The following is a 21,907-nucleotide window of genomic DNA, read 5'->3' on the forward strand; positions in this document are numbered from 1 at the left end:
AAGCGCCTCTGAAATAGGCAACAAGTATTTATGTTCAAGCAGTAATGCAAAAATTGTTGTACAATTAATTGTGTGAAAAATCTGCTTCTTATAGTTAACTCACATTAGAAGCCATATTTCTGAACTAGATTTATTTTATTGCATGGTCCAAGGAAACTCTAACCACTTAAAAGACTCCATACTTACATCTTGTTGAATAATGATGATATCTTCTCCATTTTCAACCTGAAGTTGAGGAACTACGGGGAGGGCATCCTGAGATGCTGACATTGCCATGGCAATCGCTAAAGCTTCTTCTTCTTCAGCTTCCATCTTTTCTTTGCACTTTTGATTATGATTCACATCATCTTTGTAGGTATCATCATTTTCATCTTTTTCAGGAGAGAGCACAGCAACTTCTGACTTAAAAGTTACTGTTGTGTCACTTGAAGGCATAGACGCTTCAAGAAGGTCCTCAATACTGGAGTTGAGCTCTGTATTGACATCTAATCTGCATTTCTCTTCTACTGGGGTGAACACTGTCTCGTCACTGGGTATAACAGCATTACTGCTATTGCTGCTACTGCCAAAGCTGTCATCACATTTGGAACTACTGTTCAAATCAAGTGTCATGCTATTTTTTGAGGCATCTCCCTGTTTACTTGTATTACTTGGGGTAGGTCGAGATGGCTTTGGCCTGTGTATATTACTAGAGGGTAGGGGTCTTGACTGAGTGAAGATTGGGGAAAGTTTATCTGAGTCTTTGTTTTCAGAACAGTTTCTTTGGAACTGTAGAGAAAACTTACGCTGTGTTTGAGGAGATGCAGAAGGCATTTTGCAGGGAACAAACCCCTGAGGTCTCTGCTTAGAGAGATCTGTCCCAGTGCCAGATGGTACAGATGGGGTTGATGAAGAAGGGGTTGACAAGGCTGGGAACATTAACTGGGAATGAGGAGATGCAGGAGACGCGTTCAGACACTGACTGTGGGGTCTGCCCTTTGTTTGAACCATTGGCTTTGGTTGCTCCATTGTTGTTGAACTAGGAAGTCCTACTGAAATGCTGGCCAGTCGGTCAGAAATGTCCTCTGAACTGGCACTCAATTTTGTAGCACACAGTCCTTTTCCAGTTTTCTCTAAATGGTCCATGCGTTCAAAGGAACTATTGTCCATGGCTTCTGGATAGCTGTTAGGGGCAGATGCCTGCAAAAAGCGGTCATGTCGACCATCCAAAGTGTCTTCTACGCCCAGCTGAATGGCCTCAGCAATTTCCACCTCATCTGCAATAGCCATCAAACGACGCCGCATCCTGGTAAAATGAGTGGAACTAGAAACGTTCAGCATTTCTAACAGTTTTGAAAATACATGGGGTACTGCAGTAACCATTCTTGCAGAACTCAAATATATCCTTCGGGAGAGTTTACCAACCATTGAGTGGGAATTATCAATGGACTGCAAAGCAAAGGTCAGGAGGGACAGCAGCTTCTTATACCTGAAAGAAAAAGCACATTCAATTATGAAACAAGTTAAAATTACTGCAAAGTATATAGAAATAAAAGGGTACTACTTTACAGCTTTTACATTAAAAAAAAAAAAACTGCTTCAGTATAAAAGATCTATATATTTTATTTTAAATAGCCTAGACTTTAGGTGTTTGTCAATCAAATATTTGAGTACTGGTAACCTGTATGTGCTCTGAAGTTTCTGAGTCTCATTAATCTAAAATGTGTCCTTCTTGGATAGGTAATGGTGGGCGTGGGATGGGTTAGGTAAGAAGAGGAAAAGAAACACATTTTCAGAAGAAAAATTACCTGACTTCAACAGGCTCAGCTTGTGAAATATCAGTACTGACAATATGAGGGTAAAATTCAGCAGGAAATTCCAACAGCAGTCTATCTATGAGACAGAGCCGGCCCAGGAGTTCTTGCCAGTTGTTTGATTCAGTTTGGTTTCCAAGAATACAATTTAAGACATAATCAACACCACCAATACCAATGGATCCTACAAAAAGGAAAGCAAAAATAACTGAAAAATAGTGATATTAAAACCTAAAAATATGATCAAGTTACGTTTAATAAAAATATTCTAAATTATATTAATTTTAAGAATTTATCTTTCAGATTAATTCCTATTTTAAATGTTGGCTGACCAAGTCAATTTATAAAATTACTTCAAAATCCTGCAACGGCCATATTAGAGATGAGATTAGACTGTCTAAGGAAAATGATAAAATATGCTATATTAATTTTAAGTGAAAAGTTATTACCAGCTTTAAGTATTTCTCTGCCAACTGCCAACTCTCCTGCTTGGCCTTTGCACAATTCCAATAGCGTTGATATAGACAGCTGACTTGTGCGACTAAAAATGAAAGGAAGCAACATCAGACTTGAGTCTTGGATAAAATACATATTAAAAGGAGAGTAGTAATGTAACGCCATGTGAAAAGGTGGGACAAAATGTTTTTCAGGACTATCACTAAAATTGCATCATTGATGTCACTATCAGTCATAATATTTATTATTAGCTCTAATTTCTTAAATTTTACCTTATTCTCTATGTTAAACACAGAATCTTCACTACTGGTTCTTACACAAGTATTAATTTAAATATCAAACCATATAAAAGGCTTATTTTCATTATCATATATTGTTAAAATAAGAAAGAAGATTCCAATATTTTGATTTCTGGATTTTCACTAAGAATTGTTAAATTAAAAACAAAATCTTCCCATCTAAAACTTTATATTCTTTTTGTATAGCCAGAGTGACTTCTAAATATCATAAAATCTCTTTACCATATTTCTTATAATGTTCCATCATTCAAGTGACCAAACAACCTGACTTTAGAATTTCAGAGTGGACAACAAAACAATTGCTATAAAAGCACTGAAATTCTCAGGGGAAAAAAAACCAAAACCCCAAACCAATATGATATTAAGAAATGCAATTACTTTTCTAGGCATTTTACAAATATGTTAATTTTTCTCAGATATTTATAGTGTTCTCTCTAAGCAGCAAGAAAACCTCTAATTCTTACAATGTGTAGTCTTGTGCAGAGAGAAAATGGAGGTGAAAGACTTGAAAAGATGACAAACAAGTCAAAGTTAAGTGCTGAAATTGTGAGACCCTCTACAGACTATGTCTGTAGAGATTTATGTCTGTGTGATTTAGGGAGGAAGACAAAGTTGGCCTGGAAGAGCTCCAAAAGGAGGTAACTGCAGGGGCAAACTAAGGGACTCAGTGCTCCTAACCACCTGGGATCTGCTGGGACATGAAGAGATTAGAACTGCCCAATGTGTTGACTGGGTTATGCTTTTTGTATGAAAAATGGTCTTTTCCTCCCACTTTATGGAAAGGAGAAAAAAAGGAGAGAGAGAGAGAAAGAACCAGTGGTCTAATAAAAGCATAGCTCGTCATGTTCCTTTATCACCATACCTCATTTCTCTACTTTGTATTTTATACCTCCAATTAGGGCTGTTCTGTCCCTTGCTGATTTTTAAGGATATTGCAGGGATATATAGAATTATTGTTATTTGACATAAAGTGTCATAGAGTAAAATTCCATCACAAAATTATGAAGTTTTTTTTAAATCTTTTTTTTTGGTCCTGATAATACAAACCATGTGTAATAATTTTATTGGTTCCTATCCTGTGTAATTCATTCTCTAAAATGAGATTATACCTCATATATCAGCTATTCTTATCAACTGGATTTCAGTTTTAAGCATATTACTTTAAAATAAAAGAATCACAATAATGTGGAGGTCCATGCAGTTTGTTATCCTGTTTTTCACCTGCCATTAGTTCTTCTTTCTAGTCCTTAAGAGCTTTAAACGTTACATGGTAATTTCAAATCTCACATTAGAAAACAATATTCCAGACCTCATTTAATAAGCATGTATCCTACACTCAGCAGGTGTGAGGCTCTGTGCTAGGCTTTTAGGACAAGCGGGTTTGAATCAGTTCATTTATAGGGCCTTACCTATTGACGTCTGCACACTTGACTAGGATGGTGTCTACAACTGGCCGGAGAAGTCTCTGCAGTTTGATTCTTTCTGCCAGACTATGGCAAGGAGTATATACTAGCATGGCTCTCAACGTTTTCTGGGGGAAAAAGACTGAAGGTCAGTTTAACTACACTTAAAAAGCATCAGAGACAATGGCCTAGTTTGAGACACTTTGAGAAATAAAACAATGATAGGAATAGATTATGACCCATAAATAAGAATCCATGAGTTGATACAAATAAAAGACTGAATAAATAGGGAACTCTCAACTATTTTTTGTAATTTTTAAATGTCTGAATTAATTTCAAAATAGTTATTTTAAAAAGAAAATGAGAAAAGGAGCCAATCTGAAAGAGCCTCTAATGGCTAAAGCTGGAATAATTTGGGCAACAAAGTAAATGATGACAGTACTGAAATATAACCCAAAGAATAAAATAAATACCCATAAGTCTATGGTGACAGAAATAAAAAACTGAATAAATATATAAATAAGACAGATCTTTTTCATAAAAGAGTTACAATTAAATACTATAGAAGGAATATGGGAAATAGAAGCTCATCATTAGGATACTACAGTAATGATTGCTGTAGGCAAGATAACTCTGTGGCTAGAAACAGAGTTTTTACATAGTCTCAAAGTATCTGCCCCAAGACCCTTACTAAGAGTGAATTCACAGCACCCAGTAGATATCCCCGTAAGCCAGTGATGAAGGATGATGGCATCACCAACCATAAGACACACCAATGTGATGCACCCCCGATACTGAAGCACTGAGAAGGGCACATCACCTCTGGTGTTCTTACAAAAAATGCATAGTGTGATCATGAGAAAATACCAGATAAAACCAAACTGAGTGACATTCTTCAAAATAACTGGCCAATACACTTCAAAAGTGTCAAGGTCTACAAAAGACAAGGAAAGATTGAGGGACTGTCCCAGATGGGAAGAGATTAAGGGGGCATGATAACTAAATGACATGTGAGACTGTGGATTGGATCCTAGAAGAGAAAAAAGACATTAATGGAAAACCCGATGAAATCTGAGTAAAGTCTGTGGTTTTAGCTGTAAAGGACACAGTTGGGACAGCTGGGGATATTTGAATATGGACTTTATAGTACATAATAATATTGTTTTAATGCTAAATTTTCAGAGCTTGCTGACTGCATTGTGGTTATACAGAATAATGTATCTGTTCTTAAGAGATAATTAGAGATACATGCTAGAGTATTGGAAGTGAAATGTCATGATGCCTACACACAACTTTCAAATGGTTCAGCAAAAAATTATATATGGGGAGAGAGGAGAAGAGAAAACAAAGAAGGGCAAGAGGAAGGGGGAGAGGGAAAGGAGAGCTCTAAGGGCAGGAACCACACCTGCCTCCACGGTGTCTGGCACACTAAGTAACCGTAGAGGAATCGGAAGACAGTATCATTCAGAGCCCCTCTACTCTAGGAGCTCACAAGTGCACTGGGGCACCATCTGAACTTGGTAATAAACAACTGGATGGTAAAGCGGTATACCAAACAGTTCAGTATGTCTGAAGCTCTATGCTGGAAAACAGTAAGAAGAAAGAAGTAATCTTTATTCTACAGCATGCTGGTCTTTATTCTATAGTATTCTGTAGGATGCTGGGTCCCTCAAGATGCTAACATGAAAAACAGACCATGGTAAGATAAGTCTGGGAGATAATGCATCTTATGCTATGATTAGATTCCTAATGTATATTAACTTATAAAGCTTCCTAGAAGCCTTTCAGTGAATAGACCCATTTAATCTCATGTGACTCTGTGCTTACCAATTTTAACTGAACACAGACTCTTTCTTCAGGGAACTTCTCATAACCCATCCAGACTTCCACAGAATATGCTTTAGGAAATGCTGTTGAAGAAACAGAAACCTCTAAAGGTTTCTGAGCTGGGGAATAAAGTGGCATTTAAGGAATAATGATGGCCACTATATTCAACTTTGCTACAATGCACTAGACATTATGGTTAGAGGTTTCTATTTCAAACCTGAGAGAGAAATATTTTCATTATTTTATAGGTGAGGAAGCTAAAATTTAAGAGTCCTAAAGTTACACTGCCAGCACACTGGAGAATGGGAATTTGAATCAAGTTCTCTCTGATTTTGACCAGACAGCCTAGGCTAGTCCCAGTTTAACTAGCAAATTATTCAAGTATTCCAGTTGGGATGGTAAATTATGAGTTCACTCCATTTTGATTCCAAACTAATGTTCATAACCCTACGCCATACTGCTATTCAAAAAGAAGATTTTACAGGCATAGTTGTTAGAGGATGGATTAGAAAAAGAGTAAGAGTGGAAGTTTCCAGGTGGCGCTAGTGGCAAAGAACCGGCCTGCCAACGCAGGAGACAGAAGAGACTCTGGTTCCATCCCTGGGTGGGGAAGATCCCCTGGCGGAGGGCATGGCAACCCACTCCAGTGTTCTTGTCTGGAGAATCCCATGGACAGAGGAGCCTAGAGGGCTATAGTCCATTTGGTCACAAAGAACCAGACAAGACTGAAGTGACTTAGCACGCATGGAAGAGTAGAAGCAGAGAGATGAATGAGTTTTCAAAAGATCAGGTAAGAATTATTCTGAAGCACTGGTTCTGAACTGAGGGCACTTTTAACCCTCAGGAGACACTGAGCAATGCTTGGAGACACTACTGGTGGTTATGACTAAGGAGAGGAGAGGGTTGCCACTGCCATGTAGTGGGTAAAGACCAGGAATGTCGCTAAACATCCTGCGACGCATAAGATGCCTGTCTCAATGTCAGTAAGTGTGGAGGCTGAGAAACTGTTCTAAAGATGTACATACTCATAATTTTAGCTTACAAAATTACAGAACAGCCTCCTTGTCATTCTGTCTCACCATTAAACACAGCTTCTAACAGATTAAACTAGAAAAACAACTCAGTAATTTATGTTACAGAACCCTCTTTTGTGAAAAGGTTTCTGAATTTCCATACAATGTTTATTAAAAATCAGCTCTTAATGTCTAATACTAAATTTTTTATAAAACCAAAGGTAACTTTGGTTACTTTGCTATCCCATAAAATATTTTCAATCTGGTCATGTATAAGGTAAGGCAAACAAAGATATGAACAGCTAACTATTCCTACTTTAGAAGAACATATAAGAAAACTTGACCAGATTAAAATAAGTAGAACCTAGGTGAAGATGCTAAATGGAAAATTGCAATTTCCTGGGATTATAAAATAAAAACAAAATTTGGATTTTCCAAAATCAAATTATGTAGTTTTACTGAATCTTAAAAATGATATCTGCAAGCTGTCAAGAAGGAAAAAAAAGAAAACCAACCAACAACCCAACGCAAACCCATAAAAGGTACAGTTAGAGAATAAAGCTACTTACTAAAGCAGCAACGTACACTTTGTAGACAGGGTCAGCACAGACCATTGACAAAACGTTGCAGCATGCCTCCACCACATCTCCTGAGATACTGGTCTGGGAAGACCCACTGGTGGCTCCAGCACTTGGACCGCTTCCGCTACTGCTCCCAGAATTTCCAGTGCTCTCCCCATTTGCCAACAGCAGAGCCCCACTAACGTCGTGGGAAAGACGTCTGAGAGCCATCTCTCTTACATTCCAGTTTCTAGAAAATAAGCAGCCAACGAGTTCCATTCCAAATACCTATAGTCAAACAGACAAAATGAATTCAATGTGAAGAAAAACTAAAGTGTTTTGAATTAAGTATGACTTTTGATTACTAAAGGAAAATAGGACATTTCTTAAATCTTCACCATACTATAAAATTTTCAAATGTGTCCATAAGAACCTACTCAAATTTAACTAGTAATTATCAAAAGTCCTTAACATTTATTAGCTCCAGTAAAACTAAGAGTGAACACCATTAAGTAATCAGATAGATATATATATATTTCTGTGCTCCTGTACTTAAACTAAATGTATCTGTGAAGAACCCCAAATTTTTATTTTTGTTAACATAGTTTGCAGAGAAAAAACTGAAGCAAGATTTTAAAAGACCAAATCAAGAAAGGTACTAGAGCAAGGTGTTTAAGAAGTTAACAGAATTTCTCTTACTTGGTTAATTAGAAAAAAATACAATGAATAGAGTGGAAAAACCCAAAAGACTAAAAAACAACAACTGTGTTCAAATCAGCAAAGGATAATGAAAAATACGTATAATAATTGAAGTGTATATCATTATAGTAATTACTACCACTTCTGCAAAGCCAGAGAGTCCTGAAAGAAGGGGTGCATGGTCTTGACATTATGGATCAGTTAGCTAAAAGTAAACAATGTCTAAGATAACATTATATGAAAAATTTCTAACTATTAGAGACTGAATAAACATGATTTGGGGGAAACAAATAATGACAGTTTTTGTGTGTTCTGTTTTAGAATGATAGTAAAGGAGACTTAAATCAATTAGAATCTAGTGAATTGATTGTATGCCTAGCACTGTTAAATGGGGCTTCTCTGGTGTCTCAGATGGTAAAGAATCTGCCTGCAGTGTGGGAGACCTGGGTTCGATCCCTGGGTTGGGAAGACTTCTTGGAGGAGGGCATGGGAACCCACTCCAGTATTCTTGCCTGGAGAATCCCCATGGATGTAGGAGCCTGGCGGACTGCAGTCCCTGGGGTTGCAAAGAGTTGGACAGAACTGAGCGACTAAGCACAGCACTGTTAAATAGCATACCACGAGTCTTATGTCTTATATGATATTCCTCCTAAAAAAACAAGAATATATAGCTTAGTCCAACCTACAGCTTAAGCAAAACAAACTAGACCTCTGCCTTGAAAATATGGCATCCAAGACTCAGTATCAACTTGAGAGTTTTCTTGAGGAATCATGAAGGGGCAGGTGAGGGGCTATGTTAAATACCATTAATGAATTAGATAAAATATTTATTAAGTCTGTAAATTTTATTAGAATCCTATTGGGTTGTTAACATGCTAAGAAAAGAGAATTCTAAAGCTTCAGGACTATAACAGTTACAAAAAGAAAAAGAGAAATTCTACTGTTGTATATATAAGCGTAATGAGTTAACCTGTGTCTGCTTACAAATTTAATAGAATTTACCAGATTATCAAAAACATTTTATTTCACTATAATCTATTGGAGATATTGTCTGGTTTTGGATTATACATTTTAAAAAATAAGACTAAGCAGATAACAACAAAGAAAACCATTATAATCCAACCAACCAACTGAAATTCTGATCTACTAAGGATGAGAAAGCATTTAAGCAGAAGAGAAGGTAAAGGAATGGAAACTACACTTACAAATAAAAATGACTAATATACAAGGTAAATGCCATATATTTTTTCTTATTCCTCCATTCATTAAGTATTAAGTACCTGACATATGCCATGAGAATACCAATTGGAGAAACGGAGTTTAAATGGCAACAAGTGAGAAAAATAACAAATTCTTGGCAGGAGTGGGATTAAACACTGGAACAAGTTGGTATTAAATGGTTCTAGTGTCTATCCTTGAATAAGGATATTCACTTTTATGTCCCTTAGTCTAGAGGTGGGAGGTGAGACTGCAAAGAATTTTTAAAGTTCCAGCTCTATTATAAGCGGCATAGTATTAATATACATGCGTGCGTGCATGCTTAGTTGCTCAGTCGTGTCCAACTCTTTGTGACCCCATGGACTGTAGCCCGTCAGGCTCCTCTGTCCATGGGATTTCCCCAGGCAAGAGAGAATACTGGAATGGGTTGCCACTTCCTTCTCCAAGGGATTGTCCCCACCCAGGGACTGAAGCTGCATTTCCCACACCGGCAGGCGAATGTCTTACCAATGAGCCACCTGGGAAGCCCCAGCAAAGTATTAACACCAAAGGTCAAATTAAAATTTTCAGTGGAATACAAGTCATGATGGAGGCAAGCAAAAGTACTTTCTTAAATCATAAACTGGGGAGACAACTACATTAACTAGCCTCAAATGGTTCTTTGAGGCATGAAGAACAAGAACTACTTGCCTGAATCCAAGGCTCAGCTAAATCTTTGTAAGAAGGAGGGATCTGCTGAGTCCCGTAATGAGTAAGGGTAAGACTGCCCTCCTGATTCCTCCGCTGGGACCCAGCCAAGGCATGCTGCTGGGTGGTCTGCTGCTGTGGAGCTCGCAGGGGAGAAGGGGAATCCACAGGGCTGGACAACTCGTGGCTGAATGAAAAGTGAACAGAGATTGCTAAGAAGAATTAGCAGATTTAAAGGACACTGTGAGAGCATTTTTATTCTTTATTAAACATATCCAAATCATTAACGCATAATTATTACCTGTAGAAATCGTGGGATCTCCACTTCGACCTACAAAGGGGACATATTAAAGGTTCTCTATTTCTTCTACATTCTTCTGCCCCTGAAAAATTATGGGAAAAAAACTTACAAAAACATAAATGTTTAACATTTACTATTTATGTAATAATTATTCATAATGGCTAGTATAGGGTTTATATATGGAAGGAGCCTCAAAACTTATATAACGTTTACCTAAAGGACGTTTACCTATAACGTTTACCTAAAAGGAAAACACAGTAGGCTAGATTATTCTGATGCTCGTAATTTTTGCAAATGCTATTAGTTATGTAACAAGTATCTTATTTACTGTTTTCTAAAACATCCTGCCCACTTGATAATCTGGTCACATCATGCAAACCTTGCTTTGACGTTACCCTCTCTGGCACGCCCTGCCCAGGCATTCTTCCATCCCCTTCCCTCCAGGTGCACCCACCAGATCGGAACTGTTTCTAATTCTGTGCACGCCTTTCATTACCAGGGGTCACACTTTATAACATTTCTTTGCTCACACAGCTCATCTCCTAACAGATCTAAAGTCTTATTTGTTGAGAAGTTCACACAGGGCCTAGGTATGTACTTCTTTTCGCCCCTCACCAGTGTCGCCAAAGGCCATGTTAAAATCCTACATCATACAGTTAGCTGTTAGAGGAACCGTGCTGACTAAGCACAGGGAGAAAAGGCGCCACGTACAAATGGACATGCAGTGGTGGTGCAGCTTGTTCCTGCAGCCGTCTTCACACACTGTAAGACTTTCTTCATCAAGCATGCCCAACAAGCAAATAGGACACATCTGTTCCTCTTCATCTTTTATACTATAAGGAAGGGGACACAAAGGCATTAACTACAAAAGAATGTTAACAGAATTAAAGCCATATGCTAAAAACAATTTTGGTTTTAGAATTCATTAGAAATTCTTGTTTAGGAGCACTGTGTACATAAACTATTTGAGAAGTATTTTTGCCAACAAAGGTTCGTCTAGTCAAGGCTATGGTTTTTCCTGTGGTCATGTATGGATGTGAGAGCTGGACTGTGAAGAAGGCTGAGCGCCGAAGAATTGATGCTTTTGAACTGTGGTGTTGGAGAAGACTCTTCAGAGTCCCTTGGCCTGCAAGGAGATCCAACCCGTCCATTCTGAAGGAGATCAGCCCTGGGATTTCTTTGGAAGGAATGATGCTAAAGCTGAAACTCCAGTACTTTGGCCACCTCATGCGAAGAGTCGACTCATTGGAAAAGACTCTGATGCTGGGAGGGATTGGGGGCAGGAGGAGAAGGGGACGACAGAGGATGAGATGGCTGGATGGCATCACTGACTCGATGGATGTGAGTCTCAGTGAACTCCGGGAGTTGGTGATGGACAGGGAGGCCTGGCGTGCTGCGATTCACGGGGTCGCAAAGAGTCGGACACGACTGAGCGACTGATCTGATCTGATCTGCTGTTATAATATACAGTAATTTTGAATGTGGTTTAACCTTTCCTTGCTATGAATATAATTCAATAAATGAACTAAATCTCAAGAGATATATGTATCACCCAAATTTTGTTAGTGCACCTTTTGAATAAATGAACTACCCTAAGATCTATGTATAAACATACTACATGCCAACACTGTCAAGATTTCAAGTATTGGAAGGACTGTAGAACTCATCTATTCCCCATCCTTAAGTATGAAGGCCTATTTCAGACACTTTTGGTGAGTATATAATCTGGTCCAACTTTCCTAGAAAAAAATCTAGAAACAACTGTTTTTTTGATCCTCTGAGGCATTTTATTTGTATGTATTACATCCCTAGAAAAAGAATCCAAGCATTTTCCCTCCTGTGTGTTTTTGTCTTGCTTCTTTATGGTCCATGATGCCAGGTAGGATTCTCAGTACAGTGAAACCAGGCTGATGGGACAGAAGCAGGTTATGCTGCCATTTTTCTAGATCTCTGAGGTAGACATCAAATCTGGGGCTGATCTCTCCTCCCTTGTTTAGCCTGGCTGTGAGGTTCCCAACAATTTTCCCAGCCCTGTGATCATCGATGATTTCAAATTCACCAATGTAACCATGCTTCATCATCACAGTTAGAAACCTGACGATGACCTGGATGATGAGCATGGCCTAATAAGCATCTGGCATTTGCCTCTCTTTTCAGCATTACTGATACTCTTGAAAATATCAGCCAGGACATTCAAGCACATCATTATGGCAGCATGGAAAGATGATGGAAAGAGCTAGAAACAACTATTCTTAATGTACACAATCTTTCAACTAGACTTCTAGGAATATACCATAAGGAAATAAAGATACAAATAATAAAGATATATGTGTGAGAATGTTCATTACAGTACTACTTAGCATAATGAAAAAAAAAATCAACCAAAGGAACATCAAAAGGAGGTTAAAAAAAAAAGTACACCCAGACACTATGAAGCCTTTGAAAAGGATCAGAGATCCATACATAATGACAAAGAAAAATATTTATAATATACTATATGATGAAAAAATAGCAGATAACATGACAGAATTCTAACTTGTACAGAATGGTTTCATTTATGGCAAAACTGTAACTTTATTATGTGTATTTGACTTATATGATAAATATAATTATACTGTATATACCATTCCCATTATATACAAAGTAACTATGATATCAGTAAGAAAAATATTAGCAACTCAGTAGTAAAACAAGCAAAGAAGATAAAAAGGCAGCTGACTTAAGAAAGACCAATAGTGAATAAACATAAAAAGAGAAGTATAAAATACATGTTATATTAATAAAGCTCTTATTTTATTTGTCTTTGGTGGGGGTGGGATAATCTGACTGACAAAAATTAAATAGGTTGATACTGATAGGAAAACAGGCTCTCATATACACTACTGGTGGGAGTGAAAAAATTTAAATTTTTAGAAGACTTTGCTAGTATTTCTTAAGATACTAAACATACATATCCATGACCTAAAGAACCTGTTTTCTAGAATGCTTTCCTTCAGAAATATTTCAAGTTAATAGAAAATCCATTGCATTTAATTAGGCAAAAAAAGAAAATAAATAGAGCTGTTGTAAAGAATCCACCTGCCAATTCAGGGGACACAGAGACACAGGTTCAACCCCTGGGGTGGGAAGATCTCCTGAAGTAGGAAATGGCAACCCACTCCAGTATTCTTGCCTGGGAAATCCCATGAACAGGAGCCTGGCGGGCTATAGTACACGGGGCCACAAAGAGTCAGAAGTGACTGAGCATCTGAGCACAAATGTCCATTAATTATGGCAACAGCAAAATACATTGTGTTATATCCATATAATCTTACATGGCTGTAATAAGAAAGTAGTATATATTTTTGTACTGAGGAAAATGTTCTTGATATATAAAGTGAAAACATTTTTTTTTTAACTTAAAAAGCAAGTTGCAGATCAAATTATGTCATGACTTTATATTTGTTTAAAAATAATAAGATGAGAAGTATTGGGAGTAACGCAGCCATGCCCCATGCTGTCTGTGGCTACTTCAGCTACAGGGAAGAGCCAAATAGCTGTGACAGAGTCCCAATAACCCTCAAAGCCCTAAGTATTTAAAGTATAAAAATGTTACCTGTAATACCACCAGTTAAAAACCATTAAAATTTTTACTCATTTATTTAAGCACCTGTAATACCTTTTATATATAAAAAATGGGTTCATGCATGACAGATAGTATAATCTGGATTTTATTTCATACCATTCAATAGTCTTCAAAAGCATAATTTTAATGGCTGCATGAGATATTCATAATATGGGTATATCTTAACCATTCAGTTGCTGGATATTTAAGTTGTTCCAAGTTCTTCACCATAGTACTGTGAGAAACAGCCATATATGTAAGTCTTGGGCATTTTTCAGATTAAATTTTTTTTCTTAAAAAAAAAAAAAAGTAATACATATACTGGATTAATGACTATAAATATTTTCAAAAGTCACGTTACTTTTTTCCAGAAAGGCTATACCACTTTACATATATAGTAAAGCATATCTTATAAGAACTGAACTGTCTCATTACAATCTATTAATTCTGTAAATTAATCTGATATATATATATATAATATATATTTTTAAATAAGCATTTTCTTAGTTTTTGATTGCCTGAAAAATTTTCATATGTTTGTTAGCCCCTTGAAATTCTTCTGTGAAAATTCTTCTCATGCTCTTTGCCCACTTGTGTACTGGATCACAGGTTTCTATTGTTTTGGTGGTACAGTTTTGTTAATTATTTTTTAATATATTCAATCTGTCCCAATTCTGTTTTTCAGTGCTTCTTATATACTATTTTTAAATTAATATAAAATGTGATAAGATCTCCAGATAAATTTTCTTTTTCTTGATTTTAGTCTTAAAATATTTACTTTAGACATAAAATTCTGTGATTATATGAAACATTAACCTTCTTACCTACACAGTATACTCTTAGTTAAGATTACAACTTCTTCAGTTTCCCCCCTTGGATACAATAAATCCAAATAAATAAATTAAAAGAAAAAACCCACGAATTATGGCAGCCCATATTTAGAGGGTGCCTTTTTCATCTTAGAGAGAGAGAGAGACACTTTCTACTGGCTACCTGGTTTTAAGCATTAATTTCTTTTCCAAAATAAAAAGCTACAGAAATATGAATCAAAAGGAAAAAGGCTCTAGAATAAGTTTGGGTAAGGAAGCTTGAGAAATAAAGCTAATTTTTTCCATTTATTTAGAAGAAATGAAGGCTAAGAGAAAGAGTCCTCAACCACAAGTCAGGAGGGTTCGGTTCTGCGTCTGTTCACATGACCGGTTCTGGTTTTACTTATCACTGAACCATGTCAACTTGGAAATCTCTAATGTCCCCAAAAAACTCATAAAACTCTCATTCTAAAATCAATCCACTTAATAAAAAATAAGAAAATTCAAACATTTACTTTTTCCATAGATAAAAAAAACACTTCTCTCTCAGTTCGTTACTTCATCACGCTCTTGCCTGATACCATCACTTTCTATTCCTCAACAATACTTAAAAGACTGATGGAATGAAAACGACACTATCACTTAGACCAGTGCTTCAGACTGAAGTTCCTGAGAACACATAGGAGGCGCCCTTCTAAAAAAAGGAGTACTCTTTTCTGGAGTAATTTTTAAGAACCTCATTTTTTTTTTTCATTAAAACCAATAAAGAAATTTTGGAAAAGAAAGAAAACTGGCATGACTTTTTATGATAATACTCTTAATTTTTTCCACACCTGTCATATTGGTTTACAACTCAGATCTTTCAGGATTATGAGTTTAGTCTTATCAGCAATTAGGCAATGGAAAAATCTGAGAAGCAACACAGATTTTAATTAATAACTATGATTAATGGGTATTGTATCTCTTAATTACAAATGATTAGTCTCTCTGTTCGGAAGAGCCTACTTATGTTCTCACATGTAAAACAGGCTGTAATGAGGATTCCCTGAGGACTATCTATGAGAGCAGTTATACCATGAAATTTAAAAATCCTATATTTGAAAGTGACTACAGCCATGAAATTAAAAGACGCTTACTCCTTGGAAGGAAAGTTATGACCAACCTAGATAGCATATTGAAAAGCAGAGACATTACTTTGCCAACAAAGGTTTGTCTAGTCAAGGCTATGGTTTTTCCTGTGGTCATGCATGGATGTGAGAGTTGGACTGTGAAGAAAGCTGAGCGCCGAAGAATTGATGCTTTTGAACTGTGGTGTTGGAGAAGACTCTTGAGAGTCCCTTGGACTGCAAGGAGATCCAACCAGTCCATTCTGAAGGAGATCAGCCCTGGGATTTCTTTGGAGGGAATGATGCTAAAGCTGAAACTCCAGTACTTTGGCCACCTCATGGAAAGAGTTGACTCATTGGAAAAGACTCTGATGCTGGGAGGGACTGGGGGCAAGAGGAGAAGGGGACGACAGAGGATGAGATGGCTGGATGGCATCACTGACTCGATGGACGGTGAGTCTGAGTGAACTCCGGGAGTTGGTGATGGACAGGGAGGCCTGGAGTGCTGCGATTCATGGGGTCGCAAAGAGTCGGACACGACTGAGCGACTGATCTGATCTGATCTGATATTTGAAAGTAATTTTGGATAACCACTTTGCCTTGTACATAATTTATAAAAAAAATTACAGACATATTCTTTACACAATGCCTCAAGTTTGTTATCTCCCAAAGTGGTAAAACCTAACCTAATAAAACAACATAAAAGGTGCTTGGCACAAAGTGAAAATTGATGAACAGTAGCCACTTACTTTATACCTTAATTTTTCTTATGAAATGGACATTTATTATATTCTGATATTTCAGGTGCCATTTTCAACACTGTAGGCTTCAGGACAAAATATCCAAATATACTTTGATGACTTTTAATATTTTTTACCCGTGATTTTTAACTTGAAAGCCAAGATTCAATAGTTAAGTCATTTTAGAGCAACGTAACAAGTGTGTGTGTGTGTGTGTGTGTATATATATATATATATATATAAACCCTAAAATTAAAGAGTAACACTGCATAATGCTGTTAATTCCTTAAAAAGTACTGACCTGTTTTCTGAACTGGATGTAGACGTGCTAGATGACGACAATGTATGAGAATTTGACATGCGTGAAACAAATTTCTGGATGGTGTTACGAGACGGGGCTTTGATCCTTGAGCTACGCCTACTGTGGTATTTCTGGAACAAACTCTCAACCTAACATTGAAAAAAGACAGCAACATGACATTTGTGCCATAACGTACAGATAATGAGTTCTATAGGTTGAATTATTTGGCTTTTATTTCATAAGTTTTTCACAAAGCCAATTTAAGAGCTTCAAAAATAAGAATACATATAGTTTACTATGAACAGTATTTTTATAGGTCAGTGTTTACTTTTTTTCACTCTAGAAGAAAAAAACTAATTAGTCAATAGCTTATAAGAGAACTATTCACAAACATCAAGTAATCCTTAAATACATTCACACCTCTGAAATGACCACTGTCCACTTAAATTTAAAGCTTATGGAAAAATTTCAGGAGTATCATAAAAATTAGTTGACAATTTTACTCCAAAGCATTTATTTAAAAAAATTACCTCAAAATTCTTTAAAGTTTTTCTCCATAACATTGGGTCTGAAGGTTCTAGCTGAAATACCCGGAGCATAACAAACAGCAGATGAATACAAAATGTTCCACGCCCACAGCTGCAGTTCTAAAGAGTTAAAAAAAAAAAAACAAAAAAAAAAAACCTCTACTTTAATAAATCCGTGTTCCACTAGAACTCCTAGGGTGATCCCTTTAAAAATATTTCCACGTTTATTATACTAAACTTTCTATTAATTTCTCATTATCTTTATATAATAAGATATATAAGGATATGCAAGAAAAGCCTACAGCTATCTCCATGAATTAATCTCTTATTTTTGGTTTATTAAAAAGACCAGGGGCTTTCCTGGTGGCTCAGTGGTAAAGAATCTACCAATGCAGAAGATAGGGGTTTGATCCCTGGTCCAGGACGGTCCCATATCCCTCGGAGCCACTAAGCCTATGCACCACAATTAGTGAGCCTGGTTCTAGGGTCCAGGAGCCGCAGCTACCGAGGCCACGAGCCACGGCTACCAAGGCCTGCACACCCTACAGCCCATGCTCTGCAACAAGAGAAACCACCACAATGAGAAGCCCATGCGCCACAATTAAGAGAGCAGCCCCTGCTCGCCGCAACTAGAAAAAAGCCCAAGCAGCAACAGAGACCCAGCACAGCCCTAAATAAGTTATAAAAAGACCAAATTTGTATTCTGAAGTATATCACATCATAGTAAAACCCTTTATAAACACATTAAAAGAGTTTACAGTTCCCCAAATATTTTAACTCTCTTTAGATTACAAAAGAGAATTACATACTAATTTAAATTTAAGAATGTCACAGTATATTGAGTTAGTACCAAATCCTAATAAAATGTAAAACGGTGACAGCTCCTACCTGAGGCCCGATAAACACCCGGTATTTGTTGTCTGGGCTGTCTCCTCCAATCAGGAAGGAGTTGGGTCCTATCTGCTGCAGTAAGTACAGCCTGGCCCGCATCACTTTGTTCACTCGGCGGTTTGTCTCCTCCGGGCTGTATGGCGAGAAGCCATCTGGTGAAGGGGCTCTTCGAGGTGGTGTGATTCTCCCACTCTGAAACTTCACAATATTTTAAAAATTAGGTAAATTGCTCCTAAGACATTTACTCCTCCACAAGAAAAGAAAATGACCTAAAAAAGGTCACACCAGACCTTTTTTATATTCACCCAAAAATGCCTCAATATATAATATGATGGGACAAAATGTGTTTTGCAAATGCATTTGTCTGACATATTGCTATGAGTAAATTTTTAAAATCTGTCATCCCTAAAATAATAAAACTTTGGCCAAGAGAGACAAACATATGGTAATTTTACAAATTATAAGTATTTGACATCTTTGAAAAGTTTTATGTAAACCAAAATAAAAAGCATAGAAAATGTGCTTCCTAAACAGGTAAAATGACTTGTTTCTAGTGATGAAAATTAAGCATCCAATTTCCTGGCTTCCACTCAAGGGATCACTAAATGTGCTTCCTGTGACTGGTCATTTACAAACAGCTCCATGGAGTTCTCTGTGGAGGAGGAGCGGTAAGTGACTCTTCCCAGGTTAAGACATCTCACTGGAGGCTGCTGAAAATGCTCCTGTGTGAGGGTGATGTGTGTCACTCAGTCCACTTCACTGACTCCCCTAGAACTTGGTCTTTCCATCACTGCCCAGTGGAAAGTCTAGTTCTTTTTGATGCTAAAAGAAACAGGTAAAAGGTAATAAAAGCTGGTAAGAAAATGAAGTGGTTGGAAGCCTACAACAGGGCTGGTGGGAATGTAAAATGGTGTACCTGCTCTGTAAAACAATCTCATTTTGTAAAGCTTTGTAAAGCAATCCCACTTCTATGTACATACCCAAGAAAAATGAAGCTATGTCCACACAAAAATGTGTACAGAACTGTTCCCAGTAGCATTATGAAGCCAGAAGTGGAAATCAAATGCCCACCAACTAATGAGTAAATAAACAAAATATGCATATCCATACAATAGAGTACTATTCTACAATTAAAAATGATACAAGCTATACCGTGGATGAACCTTGAAAGCAGGATGCTGAGAGCAAAAAACCAGCCACAGAAGCCTATACATATTATAGGATTACATTTATATACAAGGTCCACGCAAATTGTATATAGTCAGGAAGTAGATTGTATACAGGTTGCCTAAGTCTGGGGAGAGACTGCTAATTAGTCTGGGGTTTTCTGCTGGAGTGATGAAAATATTTTAAAACTTATTGTAGTGATGGCTACAACTATGTAAATATACCAAAACTCAATGAACTGTACAATTAAATGCGTGAATTGTACACTATATGAACTGTCTTAACAAAACCATTATTTTTTAAATAGGCAGTTACTAAGAAGTAAAACAAAACCCAAAACAAGTACACATGCATATACTATTGGACTTGCTAAGTATTCACACTATGGATATGCTCACTAGATGTGCAAAATGGTGCATGCATAAAAAATATTTTTGCAAGATTGCTTTTAGTAATGAAAAGTTGAGAAGGAACATAAATGTCCACTAGTATGTAGTTCAAAGAAGCCATGAATGATCTTTATCCAGATAATGAAACGTTAGGTAGCCGTTAGCATGAGGAAGTCACCTTGTCTAATATATATCCCAAAGAGGGTGTAGGGGGAGGGGAGACACAATTCTTTATTTGCGGTAGACTTTCACTTTGATGACCCCATGGACCACACCTCCCAGTATATTTATATACCCTTCTGTAGCCCCCTACCACACTGATTCTGGGATTTGGGCATGTAACTAGATTTGGGCAATAAGGCATTAGTAAACATAATCCAAGTGGTGGCTTCATAAGAGCATCCATGCTGGGATTTGCTCTCTTGAATCACCTTTTTTTGTTCTTTGGCTTAACAGAAATGTATAGTCTCATAGTTCCAGAGGCTTGAAGTCCACAATCAACGATCAAGGTGCTGGCAGGGTTGGTTCCTTCTGAGGGCTGTGAGAATCTATTCCACCTGCTTTCCTAGCTTGAAACACTTGTTACAGCCCAATTTCCGTGCTATGAGAAAGAAAGGCCAACAGCCCCCAGCTGTTCCAGCTGAAGCACTAGACAGGGGAGTGAAGAAGCAGCCTTGGATATTCTAGTGTCTGCAGATGCCACAGGAAGCAGACATGAGCCACTCCTGCTGAGCCCCGCCCTATTTCAGATTTATGAGCTAATAAATGATTGTTCCTATTTCGAGTTTTTAAAAAAATAGCTACTTTAAATGTGTGTCCACATAAAGCTGATAAATACTGTTGAGAATCTTGGGCTTTACTGTAAATTTTATTTAAAATTTACTTTCTGAAGCATTTATGTGCTTTAACAACCTTAGGTGTGAGGAAACCCAAATCTCCCCCTTCTGGTCACTATACCACAATTATTTTGCCATCACTCATTTGCTTTTCAAGGTTAGAAAGTTTTAACTCGCATTCCTACCAGTAGTAATCTCTCTGTCTTGGAGGGTCAGGACCTATCTTTTTACAAATCTCTTTGATGTCTGGCTCAATACGGAGACTGAATCAGAGTACTGAATCTCAATACTGAGATTCTCATCCATCCTTCTGCGTTCAGTCTGCTGTGACATGGTATTTTGGTTGAGTACATGAAGAGAATCTGGCCTCACATAGATATGTATTTGGGAAATCCTTTTCAAATAATAATGAATATTTGTCTTTGATACTACATCAAAGAAATGGTACATCTTCTAAAAGTTCATATATTTCATGGCACAATATACAAAAAAAAAAAAAAACCCACAAGTGATAATACTATTGGCCTATTATAAGTCTAAGTACTGAGAAGCTATCAAGCTGATAGTGGTTGGATATGAGTTTTCCAAAACTCTAATTTTTGCTTGAAATCTCAAGTTTTACCACTAGTGAACAAACAGATGAGTTGTTTTCCTTGAAGTGAGTCTTACTTAATTCTTTGTAAGAAAAATGTCTGTCAAATACCCAAGTGAGGAATACAGTTTCTACCGTCGTAGCTTTAATTTAGGCAAATGCACCAGCAGCTTTACTCACCACTGTAAATGTCAATGCAGTGTAAGAGGCAAATAACATCTCAGTTTTATTACAGAATTAGTTTTGACCTAATGGATCCACAGAAGGCATCTGAGGGCAGGTACCCTGAGCCAAGGGTCTGTGGGCACACTTTGGGAATGTTGCTCTAACAGATGGTTTGCCAATCTTTCCTGTGTTATAAGTATGTTTTAAAACTGTAGAAACTTAGCACATTTGCTAAAACATTAACTTACGGGCACCGGAGAAACTCTTTTTCTCCTTACTCCTGGAGATTCAGATTTCACTGTGCGACCTGAGGGGGAGCTGCCAGGGGAAGGGCTGCGTCGGCCTTTGGGAGCTGAGGAAGCAGCGCTCGCTGGGCCCTCTCCTTGAGACTCGGCTGCTAAGTTATTAATTTCAGATCCATCTCCTTTAATAGGGATTGGTTTTACCACCTAAATGAAAATGCCAGTATTTTATTACTTAAAAAATTAAAAAAGAAGTAAATGTGAACATAAGATTAAGACAAG

At 37.2% G+C, this 21,907-nt stretch overlaps 1 protein-coding gene and 1 pseudogene across 3 annotated transcripts in view; both read right to left on the reverse strand.

Moving 5' to 3' along the window:
* MAP3K1 (mitogen-activated protein kinase kinase kinase 1) overlaps window positions 1-21,907 on the reverse strand; it is a 77,223-nt gene that overhangs the window by 8,790 nt on the left and 46,526 nt on the right. For all 3 annotated transcript variants that reach the window (XM_061393483.1, XM_061393484.1, XM_061393485.1), the window contains exons 3-14: window positions 21,632-21,832; window positions 18,232-18,432; window positions 17,347-17,463; window positions 16,817-16,965; window positions 10,968-11,089; window positions 10,257-10,338; window positions 9,959-10,142; window positions 7,361-7,639; window positions 3,958-4,079; window positions 2,243-2,334; window positions 1,788-1,977; window positions 187-1,468 (exon numbers count right to left, since the gene is read on the reverse strand). In XM_061393483.1, the coding sequence (XP_061249467.1) occupies window positions 187-1,468; window positions 1,788-1,977; window positions 2,243-2,334; window positions 3,958-4,079; window positions 7,361-7,639; window positions 9,959-10,142; window positions 10,257-10,338; window positions 10,968-11,089; window positions 16,817-16,965; window positions 17,347-17,463; window positions 18,232-18,432; window positions 21,632-21,832 (3,021 nt within the window). The remainder of the gene's footprint in view (window positions 1-186; window positions 1,469-1,787; window positions 1,978-2,242; window positions 2,335-3,957; window positions 4,080-7,360; window positions 7,640-9,958; window positions 10,143-10,256; window positions 10,339-10,967; window positions 11,090-16,816; window positions 16,966-17,346; window positions 17,464-18,231; window positions 18,433-21,631; window positions 21,833-21,907) is intronic.
* Window positions 11,182-14,139, reverse strand: LOC133233560 (small ribosomal subunit protein uS8-like; annotated as a pseudogene).

Source organism: Bos javanicus, chromosome 20 (genome assembly GCF_032452875.1).
Source record: "Bos javanicus breed banteng chromosome 20, ARS-OSU_banteng_1.0, whole genome shotgun sequence".
Taxonomy (NCBI): domain Eukaryota; kingdom Metazoa; phylum Chordata; class Mammalia; order Artiodactyla; family Bovidae; genus Bos; species Bos javanicus.